Source organism: Hemicordylus capensis, chromosome 11, assembly GCF_027244095.1.
Source record: "Hemicordylus capensis ecotype Gifberg chromosome 11, rHemCap1.1.pri, whole genome shotgun sequence".
NCBI lineage: Eukaryota > Metazoa > Chordata > Lepidosauria > Squamata > Cordylidae > Hemicordylus > Hemicordylus capensis.
The window spans coordinates 11640924-11663754 of record NC_069667.1 but is presented as its reverse complement, the minus strand read 5'-3'; the positions used below and the strand labels follow the sequence as shown (position 1 = coordinate 11663754).

General features: G+C 45.4%; 1 protein-coding gene across 2 annotated transcripts in view; it reads right to left on the bottom strand.

Moving 5' to 3' along the window:
- The window catches only part of CHM (CHM Rab escort protein), an 86046-nt gene extending 63967 nt beyond the window's left edge, over nucleotides 1-22079 (bottom strand). For both annotated transcript variants that reach the window (XM_053274081.1, XM_053274082.1), the window contains exons 1-4: nucleotides 21953-22079; nucleotides 10775-10841; nucleotides 2424-2496; nucleotides 603-727 (exon numbers count right to left, since the gene is read on the bottom strand). In XM_053274081.1, the coding sequence (XP_053130056.1) occupies nucleotides 603-727; nucleotides 2424-2496; nucleotides 10775-10841; nucleotides 21953-22001 (314 nt within the window). In that variant the 5' untranslated portion in view covers nucleotides 22002-22079. The remainder of the gene's footprint in view (nucleotides 1-602; nucleotides 728-2423; nucleotides 2497-10774; nucleotides 10842-21952) is intronic.
- Nucleotides 22080-22831: the final 752 nt, after the last annotated feature.

Sequence of the window (22831 nt, the reverse complement as noted above, 5' to 3'; positions counted from 1 at the left end):
TCCCTGTGGCCTGGCTACAGCCTGAGCCATTTTGGAAGGGCGGTATACAAATCAAATAAATCAAATATAAATAAAGAAATGTTGCTGGTTCTTCAGCTTCTGCTCAGCCCCAATTATGGCTTGCATTATATCCAATAACCTAGATCGAGATTATACCCTATATAGCTATTAATATTTTGTGATCTCCTCTATGTATTTAACTGTGACTGTTGCTGGTGTCTATCTTGTGGGGTGTTTTTTTTAGAATGTGAGCCCTTTGGGGACAGGGAGCCATCTTATTTATTATTTCTCTGTGTAAACCGCCCTGAGCAATTTTTGGAAGCGCGGTATAGAAATTGAATTATTATTATTATTATTAATGTGTTTGGTTTTAACTGTTGTAATTGTAAACTGTGTGTGTGTGTGTGTGTGTGTGTGTATAAAAAAATAAAAGTCATATGTAAGCATTATATCTCATGATCGAGATCCCTAGGATTGTAAGCCCCTCAAGACAGGGAACTTTGCTCTAATTCTTTAAAGAACTGTAAACACAGGGATGGTGCTAAACATAGAAAACAATGAACATTAATGAGCTAAGGGGCAAACTCGGACCAGACACCTACCTGGCATAGCAGAAATCTTCAACGTGCTGAATCGTTTTGTCCTTATTGTTAAGAGGGATACCTTCTTCATCTTCAAGGATCAGGTCCTTCCAGGTTTCACTTTCCTCGCACGAGTCGGCCTTTTCCTGGGAAGAACGTGCAAGCAGAAAAACCTACTGCAGGGCTTCTCCATTTGGGGTCCCCAGATGATGCTGGACCGCAACTCCCAACATTCCTTTGGCCGCTGTGGCCAAAGGGATTATGGGAATTGCAGTCCAACAACATCTGGAGGCCCATGCTTGAGAGCCCCCGCCTTATTGCCTTAGGGGAGGGACTGTAGCTTAAGGGCAGAGCACATGATTTACATCAGGGCTTGACAAATCCCAGAGGCCAGGGGAGCCATGGCACCTAGGCTAGGCTATTCAGAGGTGGAGCTATTTAATAAAATCTGTATTAACCCTGCTTCTGCTCTAAGTAGGTTACTTGTAGAGGGGACCGAGAGAAGCCCACGTACCCTTCCCCTCCACAATGGGCATCACTAAGTCTGGTACTATTGTGAAGCGTTCATTATCTGGATCCCACATTTGGGGGCAAGCTGCTCGATCCAAGGAAAACTGGTCAAGGACTAATTTACATGCAGAAGATCCTGGATTCAATCCCTGGTATCTCAAGGGAGGGTTGGGAGAGACCCCAGAGAGCGGCTGCCAGCCAGTGTAGACAGCACCACACAAGATGGACCAATGGTCCAACTCAGCAAAAAGCACCTTCAGCAACAGATTAAAACACATAATAAACCACCTGATAATTACTAAGGAGGAACCCCTACTAAAACAATGGGGCATTTCTAAGGGAGCATGCTAAGAATCAGGGTAAGAGTGTCAGACTATAACATGGGTGAGACAATACAAAAGGGCTGGTGGTGCTTATACCGTACGTAGCTTGCCAGGTTATCATCAGATATTTTCATGGTTTCAATGTTGTGTTTACATATACCCAGAGATCCACAAATTTAGACTTGGCTCATTAGCCAGCTACTATTTGTGGTTGCCACCAATTCCCTCTCTTCCTTTAGTCCCTTTTCTGGTGCACAGGCAGAGGGCTTAGAAGTGAAGCGGACTGTCTTGTCATTTGCACTGGGCCCTCTCCTGTTGTTTCTTACCTTCTTAAAACACAAAATGTAAAAAAAAACAAAAACACCCAACCACATTTAAAAAAGAAATGGCAGTGGAAATGAGACCTCTGGTCAGATTTGTGTTAAGGATGTCCACAGATCACAATTCGTGCACCGATTCGAAGGGTCCGTTTGGGCACCTTTACGAGCAAGGAGAGCACCCCGCGCACATACAGAGGCCATGTTCGTGCCACCACCATGCGAGGAGTGCAGGGGAGCGAAGTGAGAGGAAGCTGCGGCGAGCGGTGGAGTACCAGGTACAGACCTGCTCTCCTCACTCTTAAAGGTGCCCAAACTGACCCTTTGAATAGGTGCACAAATTGTGATTTGTGCACATCCCTAATCTGTGTAGTGCTGAGTGTCCTGCTTGCCAGAGGGCTATGGAAACCTGCCCCAGGTGAGCTGGCAAGTGGATTTATAGATGCCTGCATATACAGATAACATGTATTTATGTATTCGTGTTACTGTGCACATGTTTGTAAAGGCAGGGTTGAAAGGAAGAAGGCCTCCGAGATCCCTGTGTTCAGGATATAGTGCAGGGAGGAACCGGTGGGCCACTGCGTGAAACAGGACGCTGGACTAGATGGGACTTGGGCCTGATCCAGCAGGGCTGTTCTTATGAAATACTTTAGCAGAAAGAGATATATTTGACATAAGCTGTTGATGCTTACCTGGTTTTCTTTTATCCAGGACAATAAACCCGAAAAACTAAAACTGGCCCAGTTTCCTCCATAGTAACTTCTCCTGTTAAAACCATAAAGAAGTCAACTCAGCAAACATTCATCTTCACAAGGGTTCTGCTGTTGCAATTATCTAAATGAAGCGAGCAGAGGAAGACATCCTAATGCAAAGAGGAACAGAATGGAGAAACGCAAACCAATTCCAGACAAGGAATCTCTATCGTTTTCCCACCTGATAAACAAACACAGGCTGAACTGAAGAACAGAAGGATAAGGCGAGATTAGTCTGGCATTTTTGTGCTAAACTATTTTCAGTGCTCATAGATCATTCAAGAAAGTTTGACAACAGTGGTCGTCCGGTAGATTGGCGTGGCCATCACAGGCCAATCTTGGGCTAAGCAAAAGGGTCTTCTTCTATCCTCCTCAATGTCTGTCATTACGATGCAAGTAAACTGGTAGGACTGAAAGCTGCAAACCAAGAGGGAGGAGAAGGGCACCACAGGAATATTAGAGCAATTCCTGGGGAAAGGGTTACCTTCCTTTCACAAACTCCCTGAAAAAGGGCATCTGAGGTTCCAAGTTCCCTCACTGGCATCTCCAAGATAGGGCTGAGAAGGACACCTGCCTGCCACCTTGGAGAAGCTGCCGCCAGTCTGCGTAGACAATAGTGAACTAGATGGACCAATGGTCTGACTCAGTATATGGCAGCTTCTTGTATTCCTAATTCTATATTATGTTAGCTGCTGTGAATACTTATTAAAAATGGAAAGGCAGGATATAAATATTTGTAATAAATAAATTGAAGTCATCTGCACCATTCTTTGCAAAATTTATTATTCTTTTTCAGAAGCTGCATCTTTAACTGCACCATACAGTTTGTTTATTGTTATTTTTATACTGCCTTTCATTAAAATAATCTCCAGGCCGTTTACAAGACATGATAAAATGACAACATGATCAATGATAAAATGGTATTTTCTACTTTCTCAACGTTTTTGGTGCTTCTATTCTCTAGGTTTTCCCCCTGGTTACATTAATGCTGTTCTAGTTGTATTCTGTAAAATGTCAAAAATGAAAATTAAATTGCAAAAAATATTTTGAAACCCTCCAGAAGTCCATCTTGAAGCAGCCTTGAGGAGGTTGGCTGATGAGAAACGGTTCCTTCATCCAAGCCTGCACATAAACCCCACTAAATGATTAAATTTGAACCCAAAGTGTTGAATCAAATTACCTGCTGATATTTGCCTGGAACAGCCTTCTGAGAGTTCCACTTCCACAGGCATAGTTTACCTTCATGACCTTAGCAGGGCAGCCCAACGCTGGCCCTACAACTCTCATCATCCCAAGCCATGGTGGCCAATAGTCAGGGATGATGGGGGCTGTAGTCTGACAGCAATTGGAGGGCCAACGTTGGGCAGTCCTGCCTTAAAGGCTAAAAATTTGCTTCTTCCAAAATCGGAACTCTTTACTGAACTCCAGAATTCCATTGGGTCATCATACAGTCATGGCATAAATACAATCTCTGCCTTTATCTGACCAGCTAGAGATTGTCCTTGGGATAGATTTGTCCTGGGACCTGAAACCTGCTCACTATTTTACAAAATCATGGAGGTGGTGGGTGGGGGAAACCTCAGAGGCTAATTCTAGAACATCCTTGTAAAAGCCTTTGTCTCAGAGCAAGCTCATGTGAGGGAAAGAAATGCTGAATCATCCCTACAGAGCTGCCTGGCTAGGCTTCTCCTAAAACTCTTCTGTATTATCGGTAGGTTCAAAATGCTGCCACCGCCACCCCACTTATAGACAGAGCTTGAATCTCCCTGTTGGAATCCCAAGGAAAACTATTGGATAAGTACAAAAATCTTCCACGTACAGGCCTACATGTGGGGGGATAACTGATAGCTGCTGAAAGTTTGAGGATCTGTTTGCACCAGAGAAACCCCCTTCTCTGCCCCACCCCACCACTTTCCTGAGTTAAGAATCAACTGGAGAGACTTGTAAAAAGAAAAGAACAAGAAAAACAGTTTTATTCAATTACTACAGACTCTTTCCGTCTGAGTTTTTCTCAGCTTTTAAATACAGTTAAAAATATTTAATAGGTTACAAAAACAGGTTGTCTTAATGCACGCTTAAATGTTTATAGATTCTTTTGCAACACCCTAATGGGGCGTAGGCTTCTTTGGTGTGCTTTTGCATATTCCTGATCCTGTTCTATTATTTTTTACCTGTAACGTAACTGAAATAAGAAACACTAGCCTACACCCTTCCTACCGAGCAAAATAAAGAGAGTTTTCCCTGCGATTCCACCCCAAGCTCAGGGAAGTTCAAGCTCTGTCTATAAGAGGGGTGACTTCGGCAGCATTTTGAACCTGATAATACAGAAGAGTTTTAGGAGAAGCCTAGCCAGGCAGCTCTGCAGGGATGATTCAGCATTTCTTTCCCCCATGTGAACTTGCTCTGAGACAAAGGCTTTAATCCACTACAATCCTTCTTGACAATGTCCAGAAATTTAAAAGACTGGCCTGAGATCCAGTCTATGGTTTAGGACGACACCATCTTCTGCTACATTAGCCAACAAAGACATTGGTCAGAATTATTATGCTCTCTGCTAAGATTGCCAAGTTAGCACAAGGACAGAGTTATCTTCCTGAATGCCATCTAAGCCAACCTAAAAAAAAGACCTTCAGCTACCTGCAGAGAAGCAATGAGGACATTTTGACCACAGTTGCCAAGTGCCAGAAATCAGTGGACTGGAGATGGTCAAAATTAAGGTGGACGGGGGGGGGCGAATCTGCCAGCAGCTCTGCATATAAGGAAGTGTCATAACCACAAACGAGAAGGTTGAAAACTGAAGCAAACAACACACTATAAACCCAATTAGCCTGTTTTGCACTTGGAAGTCCAGACCATAGGGAGGTTCAGACATCATGTGCAGCAATGGCTTATTTTAACTAAGGCTGATTTAACGAACTCAGTTTGGTGTCACAGACAATCGGCAAATCTTGGTCCATTTCACCACATTGTGATTTGTTTGGATCCCGACCCTTCTCCTTACCTCCCATAATCCAGGCCTGCCTCTCTCTCTGGAACATCGGAATCTCTTGGTCTGTCTAGCTCAGTATTGTCTACACTGACTGGCAGCAGTGCTTCAAGGTTCCAGGCAGGAGGCTTTCCCAACCCTCCTGGAGAGTTGTTTTATTGATTTAAAATATGCATACTCCACCCCTCCAGTAAGATGCCAGGGATTCGACCTGGAACCTTCTGCACGCAAAACTGAGATTCTGCCTCTGAGCTCCGGACCCATCCCTAGCTTAGCTGTCTGAACTAACAACTATGTATGCAATACAAGTGTTAACTGCAGACTTGCAGGGGGAGAAACGCAGGCCTTTGGTGGATGTCAATTACAGAAGCTGCCTCTCTCAATGCCATAAGAGCCCTGGAAAAATGAATCAAAGCTTCTTTTCTGATGCCTCGTGATTTCTCCAGAGAGCTGCTTGTGTGCGTCTCTCCTCTACTTGACGTCTTAGGGAAGAGGAGAAAAGTCATCTCTGGCCATCAGAATCAGCTGTCTTTCTCCGGAGAAGCTCCTGCCACATCGATTTTAAAAGCAAGAGCGTAAAATGACTTCTGTATCTAATCCTAAAAAGTCCACTTATCACCTGCTGAGGCACTTATTAAATGATTCCCATTTTGCCCCAATCTCATCCCAAAGGTGTGGCGACCAGGTTTGTACTTCTCAGATTTGACTGTGTTTGTTTCAAGTAGGATCTGAGCGTCTATGTTTGGGTCAGTACTGAAAAATAAAAGTTATCAATCTTTGGTCATCTTCACACCATCTCTGGATGAGCTTGACACAGGGAGAACACTGCCAAAGATCCATTTATTTAAAACAGTTACATCCCACCTCATAATCAAAGAGATTCATGAAGCGGCTGGCAAATATAAAATCACAATAAAACCTAGAAACGGCCACAAATTAGGCAAGAGTGAGCCCAAGAGAACCACTGTTCCCTCTGGTCAAGAACCAGATGTTGTTGACTACAACTCCCCAAATCCTCAGGCAAAGGCCATTGCATCTGGGGATGCTGGGAGTTGTAGTGAACAACATCTGGGAATCCCTGTTAGAGGGAACACTGAACAGAACCCAAACATCACAGCAGCGTCAGATCATAGCATCTAGCCTTGCATCCGTTTCCCACAGTGCCCTGGCAAATGCTGCTGGGAAACCCATAAGGAGAGCATGAATCCCCACTGATGTCCCAACAACCGGCATTCCGTGGCTCAACAAGGAAGGTCCCATTTAGCTATCATGGCTGCTGCTGAACCTTGCCTCCATGAGTTTGGAAAATCCTCTTCCCAAGTTCTCTAAGCCAGGAGTTCTCAAACTTGGGTTCCACCCACCAGTCACAATGGATTTTGACCACTGAGAACTCCTGATGTAAACTAATGTCCATCACAACACCCTTGGCTGGGCATGGTCTGCCTTGGTTTGCACTTGGATGGGAAACTACACGTGAGCACTGTAAAGAATAGGAGGAGAGCTGGTCTTGTGGTAGCAAGCATGAATTGCTAAGCAGGGTCCACCCTGGTTTGCATTTGACCAAGAGACTACATGTGAGCATCGTAAGAGATTCCCCTCAGGGGATGGGGCCGCTCTGGGGACTGCAGAAGTTCCAAGTTTCCTCCCTGGCATCTCCAAGAGAGGGATGAAAGAGATTCCTGCCTGCAACCTTAGAGAAGCCACTGCCCATCTGTGCAGACAATACTGAGATAGATGGGCCAATGGTCTGACTCAGCATATGGCAGCTTCCTGTGTTCTACTTACTTACTTACTTATTTTTACACTGCCAGGCAGTGTAGACAATACTGAGCAAGGTGGCCCAATGGTGTCACTTGGAATAAGACAGCTTCCTGTGTTCCTATGTCAGTCTAAGTCTAGGTTCCGTCTTGAGATACTGATGAGAATTTACAGTTTAAACAGAAGTAACTCTTCATGGTTGAAAACAGTGCAGGTTAATCTCCCCCTGCCCCATTTTTAATCCCCGATTGCAGTGACCATAGTAGTTCCAAGATGGCTGGGGAGCGGATAATGCAAGGGGGTGTTCTCTATGCACACTGAGGCCTTTTAAGTCCCCCCTCCAAGCAGCAGCTCCTGTACTTCCCGAAAAGCCTCCTCTCAGGGCCAAGACACCCTGCAAAGGAGCATCCCATAAGACAGGATTCTGCAGTGAAACTGCTCCTGTGTGCAAGAAGATGCCCTTTCCACTCAGGTGTGTGAGGAGGAGCTGGTACCTGCCCAGTGTGCTCCCTTCATTTTCAGCACCACTGAAATGGTGAAAGTTCTCTCTCCATATCTTTCTCTTTTTAAAAAAAATCTTGGATGTTGTTCTTGCCCTGAGTCTGTGGATTGGGCGGTATATTAAATCTTTCAACAAACAAAAAACAAAAAATGGGCCACTGCCAATTAATCAAGTGAAGCTGTAATGGAATACTCTACCAATTAAAGCTTTCCACCCTGCAAAGAAGCTGGGCATAGATAGGCTCATTGCAGACTCGTGTTGTGGGGCTCTAGGATCAGAGACTAAAAACTGAGCATGGTGAAGCCTTGGATCTGGACCAGGCCAGTATGCAGCTGTCTGTTTTAATCTCTGACATTCATCTGGAACCGCAGACGAGTCAGGATGAGGGACATAAGAAGCTCCCATCAGTCCATCTGGCTCAGTATTGTCTACGCTGACTGGCAGTGGATAGCCAAGGTTTCAGGCAAGGGTCTTTAATTCCTAGTCCCTCTAGCTGCAGCACTCTATGGCAAACATGGCAGCCGGCTGCTGGGAGCTGCAGAGAAAGCGAAGTGCTAACACACGAGCAAACACTGAGGTAGGATGGCTTCTCTTTTCATCCTACCTTGGTAAAACCTCAGGTAGATGTAGTCTACCTGCATTTGAGCAGGCTGAGTTGGACAGCTTCTCATGGGTTCTCAAGGGTTGTACTAGCTGGGTTTGCTGCCTCCTACCCTCCAATTCTTGATCATCTGAACGGGCTCGCTGTTTCCCCAGTGCACTGGTGACTGCACAGGCAAAACACACAATCTAGGCAAAACACACAATCTTCAAAATAAGAACATTTACAAGCGAGTCCGGGGAAGGTCACGGGGAAGAAAGCGCCGCGTGCATAAACAATTGCTTTCACAACTACATTTAATTCCCAACTTTTAAAACTTCAAGTTTAAAGTCAATGCCAAGCGGCACGTTCTGAATTGCAAATTACTTTTCTAAATCACTTAACATCCATCCTTGAAATTTCACACGTCAACAGCTCATTAATATCTACAGTAAATGTAGCTCTCTGAAAAAGAACCACAGATTTTTTTTTCCCCCTCAGCGTTTTATTGAGACAGATCGCTCGCACCCAGAAATAGAGCCCCCTTCAATTACAATTTGGCAGAAGCTAACTTTGGTTTTAAAACATGACTACAGGAATTTATGGCCAGTCTGCAATGGAAGTGACTATTTTGAATAAGATTAGCTGCTCTTGATGGGGGATGCCTGGACAGTGTTTATAAATCAACAGAGGTGCTACTCAGTGGTTGATAATGGTCCACTTCAGACCATCTACCATCATCACATAAGCGGTATATTATGATAAACGCAAAACAGTGGCGGGAGATTAAAAGTAATAAGATCAGTGCAGGGTAATGAATCCAGGCAGCGCTGGCACGCACAAAGTACTTCAAAAGTTTCATTTGACTTGCAGTTTCTCTCGTCCCCCGCCCCACCACCACCACCCTTATGCTTGCCATCCAGCTCCTCTCAGAAAGGAAGAGATTTAACATTGACACAGCAACGTAAGTAAGGAGCCAATTTACGGGTGCAGCCAATATTCAGTTTCCCCTCCTTTTAGTTCGGTCCAGGAACTTTGGGAACATAGGAACAGGGCCGGTTTGTCCACTAGGCAGGCCGAGGTGGTCGTCTAGGGCACCAGTTCTTGGGGGGCGCATCAATGGTTCCAGAATACAGCACTGCCAGTTATCTTCTCTCTCCCTCTTGTATTGTGCCCCAAAGTACTACAGAGTGGCCTAAGAATGTAAGATGCCATGTTACCACCAAAGGAGCTGCACGTTCTGAACCCGAAATGACACAGTCTTTGCTCATGGCACCCCCCCCCCAATAAACAGCTAGTCTCCGCTCTCGACTATGAATTCCAGCATTTCATTTCCAAAAAGAAATGCTTTCGAGCTGGCTGCCCAAATTAACAGCAGCATCTTTTCATCTCTAAAGCGTTAAGAATTTTGCCCCATAATAGACTGGGAACATAGGAAGCTGCCATATACTGAGTCAGACAACTGGTCTATCTAGCGCAGTATTGTCTTCACAGACTGGAAGGGGCTTCTGCAAGGTTGCAGGCAGGAATCTCTTCTCAGCCCTATCTTGGAGAAGCTGCCAGGGAGGGAACTTGGAGCCTTCTGCTTTTTCCAGAGGGGCTCCATCCCCTAAGGAGAGTGTCTTACAGTAATCACACAAGTAGTCTCCCATTCATCTGCAACCAGGGCAGTCCCTGCTTAGCTAAGGGGACAAGTCATGCTTGCTCCCACAAGACTGGTTCTCCTCTCCTAGGAACTCTCTACCACTGTATCCTCAAACCAACGTGTACTAGTCACTCACTGTTCTTCATCGCAGGCTGGCCATTTGACCTCATGAATAGTAATTCAATTTGGCTCTTCATGTCTGGGGTTGGGGCACCAAAGTCCACAAACAGTGACAAAAACCTCTGCATAGGAAGCTGCCTTATACCGAGTCAGACCACTGGTCCACCTAGCTCAGTCTTGTCTACACTGACTGGCAGTGGCTCGCCAAGGTCTCAGGCAGGAGTCTCTCCAGCCCTACTTGGAAATGCTGCAGGGGTTGAACCTGGGACCTTGTGCCCAGAAGCAGATGCTCTGCCACTAAGTTACAACCCCACCACCTAGGGGGACTATCTTACGGGCTCACACATCCAAATGCAAACCAGGGCACACCCAGCTTAGCAAGGGGGACCATTTATGCTTGCTACTGCAAGACCAGCTCTCCACCCCAACCTGGGTATTGGATTTAAACGGAGGATAAAATCCAGCCCAAGCAGCAGTGAAAAGTTATGCTTCAATTTATTCCAAGGAGACCTTTCAAACATAATATTTGTATTATGCCATTGTGTGATTTCAACAGCAACAAATATTTTCCCAAAGATCATATTGCATAACAGTAACATGAGGTGACACCACCTGTTAGACCATAAACTCTTGAACTAAGTTGTGTTGAAAACACAGCACTGAGATACAATAATAGACATTGCTTAATCAGAGGACTTACGAATCCACATGCAGAACCCGCTGGCCACTTCTTGAACACGCGGCCGCTATGATGGACTCGGGCAAACCTATAAGAAGAGAGAGGGCACAAGAAAAATAAGGGTGGGGGGAAGTCTATAAACCTCAAGTTGGGGTGAAATCTTTAAGCCTATCGATGTAACTAAATTGTTCTTAGCTGCCCTGAGCCTTCAAGATAAGGCAGGATATAGACGTAAAATTATTCATACTTACGGGCCAACTTTACAAGGATGTTGCCATTACTGGGCAATGACCATGAAAGGCACCATTCTTATCAGTTCCTCCACCAGGAGAGATGGGGCCGCAGGGTCCCCTCCACTGGCCTGGCTGGGACCAGCCACCATTTTGGTTCCTCCTCTCTTAGAACTCAGAAGTGGCCATAGTACCTAAATTTGGCTATTTTGCTCTTTCCTCCCTGCCCCTCTTCTCATGTGCATTAAAAAGTAGTCTGAGGGGGTTCCCAATCTTGGGTCCTGAGATACTGGACTACAACTCCCATCACTTCCAGCCACAACGGCCTTTGGCCACTGTAGCTGGGGATGATGGGAGCTGTAGTCCAACATCATCTCACAACCCGAGGTTGGGAACCTCTGCTCTAAAACACTGACAAAAACTGCAGATTGCCTTGAGTGTATTTGCAGAAAAGTGATTTATAAATGGGGGGCGGGGATAAAAATGCCAAATATTACTTTATTTTCTACATTTTTATTCCACCTTTTCTCCAAGGAGCTCAGGGTGGTGTACATGGTTCTCCTTCTCATATCTGATCCTCACAACAACCCTGTAAAGCAGGCTTGGCTGAGAGAGTGACTCACCCAAGGTCACCCAGTGCTGGAGTGCAAACTCTAATACTTATAATTTATCCATCTCAACTGCATAAGTTAGTTCAGGAAAATGCTATCCATGCAGAAATTAGTATTTTGGTCTCCTGGTCAGCATTCTACCAGAGTAGTTTCCATACAACATTTTACATGACTATTCCGCTCTTCCTCCAAGGAGCCCAGAATAGTGGACATGGTTATGTTTCTCCTCAAAACAACCCTGCATGGTAGGTTAGGCTGAGCGAGAAGCAACAGGCCCAAAGTCATCCAGTGAGTTTCATGGCTGAATAGGGATTTGAATTTGGGTCTCTCTGGTTCTCAGCAAATTCTACATCAGGGCTGCAGTGCACAACTTCAGCCCTCCAGCTGCTGTTGGACTACAACTCCCAACATCCCCAGCCACAGAGGCTATGGGAATTACAGTCCAACAACCACTGGTAGGACCAAGTTGTGCAGCCCTGTTCTACACACAAGGCAGGTTGTTTTGCTTCCACACTTTACAGAAGAGGAAACTAAAGCTGTCTATCACATCAAGTCAAAGATGGCAGAGCAGATCACCTTGCAGGCGGCTTTTCTGCAGGATCAGCAAAGTGTCTCCATAACAAGATCAGGAATCGCTATGGACCCAGGCAGCGTTCTAATCTCTTTCTTATCTCCAGGTGCCCTGAAGGTAGACATTCAGACTTGCACGAACTTTTTTGTCATTTTTAAGGCCTCCCACTTTGACAGATAGTGGGAGATTAAATCTCATCTGGCAAAACAGGGGGAAAAGTTATGAAGGTTCAGTGCTGGTCCCCAGCGTCAATGGCTGCTTCACTGTGATAGAATATCGTGCAACAGTCGAGTTTTACCTTACAGGGTGGGTGCAGGGGAGAATGCTGTACTAAGCAAGATGGAAGTTTATTTCGGCTAGTAGACCATTCTGAAGGCATTGGGAGTTTGAATGCACAGATCAAGATCTATTCCTCGCACAGTGCTTCAAAGTTATGCCAAGTGTCCCCAGAACTATGAGCCAATTAGCATATTGATTTCCATTCAAGGAACATTATTTTGTTGAGACATTGCTCAGCCCCCCAGAATGGCACACTGCAACAGACAATGTCGGATATTTATGTTTGTTTGCCTTTCACCGGCCTTTCAAATGACTTTAAATCTAAAAGCAATGCATACCAAGGGTTTCAAAATCAGCATCCGTAATCAAGTAATAAACTCCTGTTTACTACCTTTCATCCACAGATCGCCAAAAACTATTTTTACTGGCTTAACACAAAGGCCTTTTGCAGTCTCCAGTTGGAAATAATATTAATAAAACTTTAACAGTTAATCCAGGAAATAAAAGCTAGATATTGTCCCAAAGGGAGGCCTGCAGTTTTATCCCTTTTGGAATTTCGAGTGGTGCACCACAACTAAATTTGGACCAGACACTGTAAGCGTGAGGCACTGATTCTAACAGAAGAACAGCTTTTTGGTTTAAAAAATGACGAAAAGCAGGGCTGAACGTTGAGTGAGGCGTGCGTGCGCTCACAAGTTTTTGGATGTCAGCTCAGTTCAATTTAGATCCCGCTCAGGTTGAATCAGGAAGGCTCACACACTGCCTTGATACTGCCGCCCAGAACAAAACTGATTCCACACAGAGATGAAAAACATTAGAGGGACCATTCAAACAGAACCTGTCAAAATATCACTAACAGGGTTTAAATGCTTAACAAAGTAGGACGCGGATCTGCTTTACACACCACCTTTCGGGCAGGGAGAGCTGAATTGACGTGGTACATCTCAACCGTATGCTTACAATTTTAGGATGCTGCAGTCCGTCAGACAACATGAGTATTGAAACAAAACTTAGTTTTTAGAATAATAGGCTGGTGAAACAGCAACTTGTTCCAAAAATGGTCAAAAATGTTGCTGAGCAAGCAGGAGTTAAGCAAAGGGTGAAGCGGAAAGTTACGTGAGACAGAGGCGCATTCCCACATAAGTCCTGTACACGCTTTATGTTCAAAGTGTGAACAATCTGTGTCACATGTACAGTGATTCACTTTGTGCTGAGTTCAAGTGCAGCACTACAATTCCCATCCTGCATTTCACTTCCCAAACAACCACTGGTACAGTCATCCCATGCCAACCGCGAGGGTTCCATTCCGGGAAAACCTGCCGGTTGGCAAATTCAAGGTCGAAGATCAATAGAAATGCATTGGAAACGGGGGGGGGGGGAATCCTGGTCAGGAAAAGACCCAAAAATGCAGTAAAAAATAGAAAAAATAACTCCCGAACCCCCGCAAAATCACTCCAAGCAGTGTTCCCTCTAACAGGGATTCCCGGATGTTGTTAACTACAACTCCCATAATCCCCAGCCAAAGGCCACTGCAGCCTGGGATGCTGGGAACTGCATGAACAACAATCTGGGAATGCCTGTTAGATGGGATAGTGACTGCAAGCCACAAAAACTGCAAAAAACCCACCCCAAATTGCCCAAAGCACAGACATTAAGGTCGCAGTTGGCGGGACCTGCCACACTTTCCCAGTCGCAGATACTTAAAACCAAGGGATTTAACCAATGGCGAGGAAGGACTGAACAGTCATTCACACACAAAAAACAGACATGTGCACCAACATCTGAATGCCGGTTCAACACAATGTCCGACGTGGGCAACAATCTGTGGCAGTGCCGCATTCTTTATTGCAGAGCCCAGGAGCCAATGGTGGCTCCCATTAATCCGGAGTGTGGCTTCCTGACTATTGATTAGGCCTGTGTGATGCTTCAGCCCAAGCTGAGTATTTGGGGAGGGATCTGGCTACAGAGCCAGTGCCTAAGTTAATAAAGTACAGGAGAACCTAATTAATTGCAGGATCCGCAACTGCGGTTGCATGTATCCACAGTTGGGTAATTGGCACCCAGCCTCGGTGTATGCAGGAAAAAGACTGGGGGGAAAGGGTTAACCTCACATATCTGTGAATTGAGGGTGGCTGGAAATGACCACGGAGGAGGTCGGGAGGAGAGCTGGTCTTGTGGTAGCAAGCATGACTTGTCCCCTTAGCTAAGCAGGGTCTGTCCTGGTTGCATCTGAATGGGAGACTTGATGTGTGAGCACTGCAAGATATCCCCCTCAGGGGATGAAGCCGCTCTGGGAAGAGCAGAAGGTTTCAAGTTCCTTCCCTGGCAGCATCTCCAAGACAGGGCTGAGAGAGATTCCTGCCTGCAACCTTGGAGAAGCCAAGAGGAGAGCTGGTCTTGTGGTAGCAAGCATGACTTGTCCCCTTAGCTAAGCAGGGTCTGTCCTGGTTGCATTTGAATGGGAGACTCCATGTGAGCACTATGAGATCTTCCCCTTAGGGGATGGATCCGCTCTGGGAAGAGCAACTAGGTTCCAAGTTCCCTCCCTGGCAGCATCTCCAAGAGAGGGCTGAGAGAGATTCCTGCCTGCAACCTTGGAGAAGCCGCTGCCAGTCTGTGAAGACAATACTGAGCTAGATAGACCAATGGTCTGACTCAGTATATGGCAATTTCCTATGTTCCTATGAGGTCATTTCCAGCCACCAATTTGAGATCAGGAGCCGCAAAATGGCTTCTTTTTCCAGGAAGAGGCCACAATATTTTGGCTATTGACAGATTTTTTAATATTGGGGGGCAGTGCTGGACTGCTGGGGACCCACAATGCATAGTAGGCTGCTCCCCACCCCCCAGCATTCCTAGAGCTTTTAACCCTCATTTTTGGGACTTTTAATTCCCACTGGAAACCTAATCCCCTGATCTGCATTGCCCCAATGACTCTGTATTCACTGTTTCTGTACGCACGGTAGTAGCAGAGAACAGAACCCTCGCAAATACTCCCGTAATTCGGAAGCGCATGAGTCTGTCACACAACTACTTTATTCAGAACAAGTTTAAGAAAAAGCTTTCTTCTTCACTGTCCCATTTTATTTTTGTGTTGTGCTACCATACGTTCAAACATTTGTTTGCGTACAATGGAGCTTGCTCATTTATGAAAATGTGACCTACGAAAACATCTGAAGAGGATGATCTTACAGAGTAGCAGAAGACTGCACTCAAACATTTTCAGCAGTAAAACATTCAAGTAATTAATTAGCAAAAAAATTACATTAAATTAAAACCCAGTATTCCTCACGTTTCACTTCGTAACTCATGTCTCTAATATTCAGGTTAGTTTGCCATGATAGATTTTTAAAACTGTATTAGTATCTGGAATTGATTTTTCTTAACACTATACTTACATAAGATAAACATAAAATAAAGTACTACCACCACTCCCGGCATACCGAACGATAAATAATGGATTCCTCTGACAGGACTTTGATGACTGGGCAAAGCCCAAATGCTTTCAGCCAAAATCATACAGAGTCATAAATCACTCTTTATTTTATAGAATATTTCAAAATGGATTCCTGCTTTCTACCTTGAAAGTCATTTCATGTGTTATTTATAACTGGCGAAGAGGAGAGACAGAAAGGAAGGGGAGGGGAGAAATTACATGGAAACAGAAAATTTACAGTGACTGGTTTTTATAAAGAATAACTTCTTTTTGAGGAAAGGGGGAGGGGAAAATAGAATTACTCGAACACAAAACCAGAACACACAACTGTCTTTCAGGAGAATGGGTTTTATTTTATCACTCCAACGGTGGCCAAGAAGAGGCCAACAATATTGCAAACCCGTTAAGAAGCCAGAAATACAAGGTGCTAACCAAGCGAGGGGATTCAGACGGAAGGCTGACGTTACATTGTCAGCACACAGAGCTCGATTAAAAGGTACTGGGCTGTTATAGACAGAGAACACTGTCTTAGCTTCTCTGTTCCAACAGTTCCTATCCAATTCTGCATGAAAGCTGCACTCTAGAAATTCCCCTTTATGTCTCCAAATGCCAACCAGTGCATGAGTGAAAGGAACTGGCAGCAACACTCAAAAGCAATTATATTTCCGTGCAAAAACGGCCAGAAACATGCAACTGTGGCCGGTCAACCCACTGGTAACAAGAACAGGTACAAGCATTCTTATTCACGGGGGGTGGGGGTGGGGGTTAAACACAGGAGATGTTGCTCCTGCAAAAATGCCGAACAGCAGATGAGCACAAGTATTATGTTTGTTATTACATGTGTATTTTGCCTTCCGCAAGGAAGCTCAAGGGAGCGTTCTCAGGCAGTCTCCCGTGCTGCTTCTCTTCTGCAAGGCTGCCATGTCATGTGCCTTCAGACCACACCCTGCTCCATGGGCCTTCCAGATCATGCCTTCCATTTAGCTGGCCAGCTTGACTCCATCTTGCTTTTTCTTTCCCTGCCTTGTTGTCTTCTTTCACAGAGAAATTCTTCCTCTTTCTCTCACAACACCAGAACCAGGGGTCACCCCATGAAACTGAAGGCTGGGAAGTTTAGGACCAACAAAAGGAAGCACTTTTTCACGGAGCGTAATTAATCTATGGATTTCTCTGCCCCAGGGATGTGGTGATGGCCACTGGCTTGGATGGCTTTAAAAGGGGCTTAGACAAATTCATGGAGGACAGGTCTATCAATGGCTACTAGTCTGGTGGCTGTGGGCCACTTCCAGCCTCAAAGACAAGGTACCTCTTGAGTACCAGTTGCAGGAAAGCAACAGCAGGAGAGAGGGCATGCCCTCACCTCTTGCCTGTGGGCTTCTCAGGGGCATCTGGTGAGCCACTGTGGGAAACAGGATGCTGGACTAGATGGGTCTGATCCAGCAGAGCTGTGCTTATGAGTAGACAGCAGAAGGAGAGTCTTGGGTAGGCCTTTCTCACCATAGTCCTTGCTTTCTCCCAGAGTGCAGAGAAGTAACTACTTGTTTGACTGAATCCTCTCCTACTTCTAAGGCAGGGGTGCCCAGCCCTGGGTTCCCAGATGTTAGGAATATAGGAAGCTGCCTTATATTAAGTCAGGCTATTGGTCCATGCAGCTCAGTATTGTCTGCACTGACTGGCAGCAGATCTCCATGGTTTAAGGCAGGAGTCTCTCCCAGCCCTGGGACCTTCTGCATGCAAATGCTCTTCCACTGAGCTATGGCCACAGGGAATATCTTACAGAGCTTGCCAGCCATCCGAATGCAAACCAAGGCAGACCCTGCTTAGCAAAGGGGACAATTCATGCTCGCTACCAATTCATGCTCACACCCTCACAATCACAGGAGCGCCCACCACCACGGGGATGGCTCTGCCCTCTTCACACAAGCCCTGTCATAACTGTGAGAGGTGGGGCACGTGAGAGTGACAAGGCAGAGGCGGGACTTCCTCCCCCTTCACCCTGCTGTACATGGCTGCAGCAGGGCTTTTTAATAGCATCTGAAGGAGGCTATATAGTCTGAACAGGGTTATTGCCATCTCCCAGTCCTCTATTTGTAGCTTATCCCCCCACCCAGACCTACTAGACAAGCAATATCCTGCAAACCTAAACAGACTCCAAAGTTAAACCTCTCTCCTTAGCTAGCTGGGCCGATGCAGTTTAAACTAAAGTTTTTATAGCCTACTGTATGCAAAGAAGCCAAGACATGTAGCATATTACCTGGCGACCTTTCCAAGCATCCTTTTTTACCTGAAAGGACTACAGTCAGGGCTGGATAGTTATCTCTGATTTTAAGGACCCAAATTAAAAACTAAATCAACCGTTGTGCACAAGAGAATGTAATTAAGCCAGAAGTTCTCAAACATGGGACCCTAGATGTTGTTGGACTACAGTTCCCATCATTCTTAGCCTTCAGCCACTGTGGCGAGGATGATGGGAGTTGTAGTCCAACATCATCTAGGGATCCAAGGTTGAGAACCTCTGAACCACAAGTAAATGCAAATCACCACATATTGTGTAATTACAATATTTATAGCCTGCCACTCCAGTACACTTCTATTTGGGGCAGCTTACAAAAATAAAATAGATTTTATAAAGAGAGAGAGAGAGAGAGTTAAAAGACCAGGTTAAAGTAAAGTATACTGGCTATAGTATGGTTCGTATGGTAGTGTCTGATCTGCGAGATACTGATTTGTGTATCAAATCTTTAATATACAACTTCTTTAGACTGGTGGCGGAGTGGTTGTATGAATTAAGAGCATAGATTTTTAAAGAAATTGTGAGAGAAGGTATGTTTCTATGAAAATAGCTTCCAACTTTCATTTTTCACGGTGCTTAACTAGAAGAGTGCTTTTACTGTTTTTTGTCTGATTTTTTAAAAAAATGTTTTATAAACATGTGTATTTGGGGCAACATCCAGATTAGTTCATCATAACTAATCACCACTGAAATCAATGAGACCAGTTTGCATTGACAAAGTTAGGTCCCCTTAATTTCAATGGGACTTAGTCATGTCTAACTAAGCCTGGATGTTGGTAAAGGCAGCTAAATTATTTCACTGTACATTAAGTTCCTTTAAAATGTTTGTGTTAAAAAGGCAGTAAAGCTAAAGTGTGTTGTCAAGTCGGTGTCGACTCCTGGCGACTACAGAGCCCTGTGGTTGGCTTTGGCAGTAGAGAGACACAATAGGAAAATCAATAAATACACATCAAAGGCGCTTGCAACATGTTAAGGAATCCAATGTTTCCTTTGCAACACTGCTGTTTCAGAAATTTAAACAACACATAACAAGAGCAAGTTCACACTAATGACTTGCACAGAACTACCGTCGCTTGCATCCATATTCAGAATAGCTAAAGTGTATTAGAATACCCACTTTATAAGGACAGAAGCAGTCTCTTTTACCACACTGAAGTAGGAATTTGCACAAAACCACCCGCTCTAGGGTTAGGGAAGCCCCACCACCACCCCCACTTTACCAGTTGAGTTCTGAACCGGCTCGGTTCGAGCTGGGTCCAGTTCAGTTCGAACTCTGACGGTTCAATCCACCAAATCCATGGAGCCAAGCCCAACTCGCACATCCCTACACTGAAGTCACGCCAATGATTTCTAAAGGGTAACCTGGACTCAGCCAAATGCCCGCCTTCAGATTACCTATGCCTCTCTAGGAAGAAATATTCCAAACACACTTGTATTGCTTTAAACAGAAAGGCTCACCTGTCACCAAGTTTGAGAATCCTTGTTCTCACAATGCTCACTAATGAACCGACAAGATTATACAATACGGCAAAGAGTCCCAAACTTGGGCCTCCCAACGTTGTTGGATTACAACACCCATTATCCCCAGCCACACTAGCCTTCAGGAATGGTGAGAGTTGTAGGCCAACAACTTCTGGGGGACAGGTCTGAGAGCCTCTGCAATAAGGACAAGCTATGCAAGGAAACAAGCTTGGAAAATTCCTTGGCAGGATTGAGACCATGTGGCCAGCAGGTGGTCATCACTGACCCTGTAAAGGTGACAATCACCTGTTGGAAGTAGTCATGGGGGTTTAATTCAGATCTTCAGAATAAATTTGCTCAGGATACTGTTTCAAAGAAAAGGCCTATAATATTTGTTTTCAAGTAATTCATGTATATGCTGCAGCAGGAACCATCTTAGAAAATGTTATCTATAAATGACAGTTTTTATAAGCACTTATATTTATTTATATACTGCCCAATACATACATCTTTAGGCTGTGTACATAATCCAAATTAGAATATAAAAACAAACATTAAAACAATTAAAGAGTTTAAAATTAATTTTAATTAAAAGCCTTAGAAAACAGGTGTGGCTTAAGGGTCTTTTTAAAAGCCATCAGAGATTGAGCAGCTCTTATTTTGACAGGGAGTGTATTCCAAAGCCCTGGGGCAGCCACAGAGAAGTCCCAGTCCTGAGTCACCTCTAGATAAACTGGTGGCAACTAACCGGCCCTCCCCAGATGATCTTAATAGGTGGCAGGGTTCATGACCAAGGAGGTGATCTCATAAGTGGCGCAGTGGTAAAAAAACTGCCGCCCTGTAACCAGAAGGTTACAAGTTCGATCCTGACCAGGGGCTCAAGGTTGACTCAGCCTTCCATCCTTCCGAGGTCGGTAAAATGAGTACCCAGAATGTTGGGGGCAATATGCTAAATCATTGTAAACCGCTTAGAGAGCTCCGGCTATAAAGCGGTATATAAATGTAAGTGCTATTGCTATTGCTATAAGAACCCTGAACCTAAGCCATTCAGGGCTTTACTGGTAATAAGCAGCACTAGAGCAGGATGAGCAAACTGGGCCGTCCAGCTGTTGTTGGACTACAGCTACCATCTTCCCCAGCCACAATAAACTGTGGTTTTGACTGGGGATGATGGGAGTTGTGGCTCAACAATAGAGCACAGTAGAGCAACAACAGAGCAGGAATTCTCAACGTTGCTTTCCCAGATGTTACTGAACTTCAACTCCCATCATCCACAGCCCCTGTGGCCTTTGGCTGGGGATTATGGGAGTTGCAGTCCCATCTGGGGACCCAACATTGAGAATCCCTGCCCCAGAGCATCTGGCAGACCACCAAAGCCAATGGGCCCTTCAGGGTGATATTCTTAAAAACTGTGGCCTACCACTGAGCTACAGCCACCTAATGGTGTGGGGGGAAATGACTTGACTAGCAAGTCAAAGGATGCTGGTTCAAATCCCCACTGGTATATTTCGCAGACTATGGGAAACACCTATATCGGGCAGCAGCGATATAGAAAGATGCTGAAAGGCATCATCTCATACTGCACCGGGAGATGGCAATGGGAAAGAGAACTTACCTAAGCAGAGAACTTATGTTTTGGGCGGTACAGAAGTGTATTAAATAAAATAAATAAATAAATAATAATAATAATAATAATAATAATAAACCCTTTTGTATTCTTCCAAAGGCAACCACAGGGCTCTGTGGGCGCCAGAAATTGACAGCACACTTTATACCGTTACCACTAAGCTATGGCCGTTCTCTAGCTCAGGGGATCCCAAAGTGAGGGCCAACAGATGTTGCCAAACTACAACTCCCATCATCCCCAAGAACCATAAATGGTGGCTGGGGGTGATGACAGCTGTAGTTCGACAACATCTGCAGGACCCCACGTTGGGACCCCCCCCCCCCCGCTGCTCTCGCTTAATGCTAATGCTCCAGCTTTAACTCCAACTAGGTGTCAGACGCTGTGCAGAGTGTAAAAAAATAAGGCAGAGCCGGTTTAGGCAAGCAAGGCGCGTTTCAGGATGGGCTGGGGAAGGGCTAGGTGGAGACAGGCAGCAAGCGACGTGAGGCTGGGGTCCCCCTCCCCGGGACGCCCCCTCCCCACTGCCTTGCTGCTCCCAGGGGGCGGCCACAACCCCACGTCACCTCTTGCCTCTCCGTTTCTCCTCCACTCGCCTTCCGTGACAGCTCCCTGCCTCCACGTGGATGCCCGCAAGCGGGTTAAGCCCCCCGATGGCCACCTCCCGGCCCCACGTTACACGCGCTCCTCTTACCCGTTCCTATGACCACCACATCAAACTCCGAGGGCAGGTTGTCCGCCATCTTGGGAAGGGGAAGCGGCCTCGGTCATATGACCCCGTGTGCGTGTCAACTCCTGGCGGAAGTGAGCGCTTCGCCGACCATCCGACGAGCACAGGAAGTCTCGGACGGGGGGGGGTGGAGCGGTGCGGAGAGCATTCTGGGTGATGTAGTTCGTTTGTTAAACCGAAGATGTGGAGTCTTTTTCAAGGCTATAGAATGGCAGACGATTATTCCACGTGCGTTCGGTCTTTCGCACTGGAAGAAAAGGGGCGCATGTTCCAGATTTACTTTTTAAAGTTAGCCCTTATTTATTGATCCGTCCATTCCTCCATGTAGCGCTCTCTAAGTAGTAAGGCTTTGCAAAACATGAGAGGCTCGGTCTCTGTCCCGCGGAGTTTGCAATCTAGAAGTGGATACCAGACTCCAGAGAGACAGCAGAGGAAAAGGAGAAATGGAAACGAAGGGAAGAATTTGCAGTTGTTTCCGTTATACATACTTAAGGTGTGAGTTTAAAAGTATAAGTTGTAAAAATGGGATTTCTCCTGCTGGATCAGGTCCATCTGGTACATCATCTGGTTTCCCAAATTGGTTATCAGATGCTTCCAGGAGGTCTTGCATCTCCTTGGTACTTGGCAGATATTTCGATCACATTTGGTCTCTCAAGTCAGTAGTTTTTGACTAATATGTATTCCTCCCCCAACATAAATTTAGAAGGCAAAATCTTGCATCAGCAGGATGAGAGAGATGGGCAGTCGTAGTGCAAACTGCAGCGTATAGTACCCTCAACTCTCTCTATGACTGTCCTGGCATCATATTGTTGGTGACCATTAATGATCAGGTTTTGGCAACTG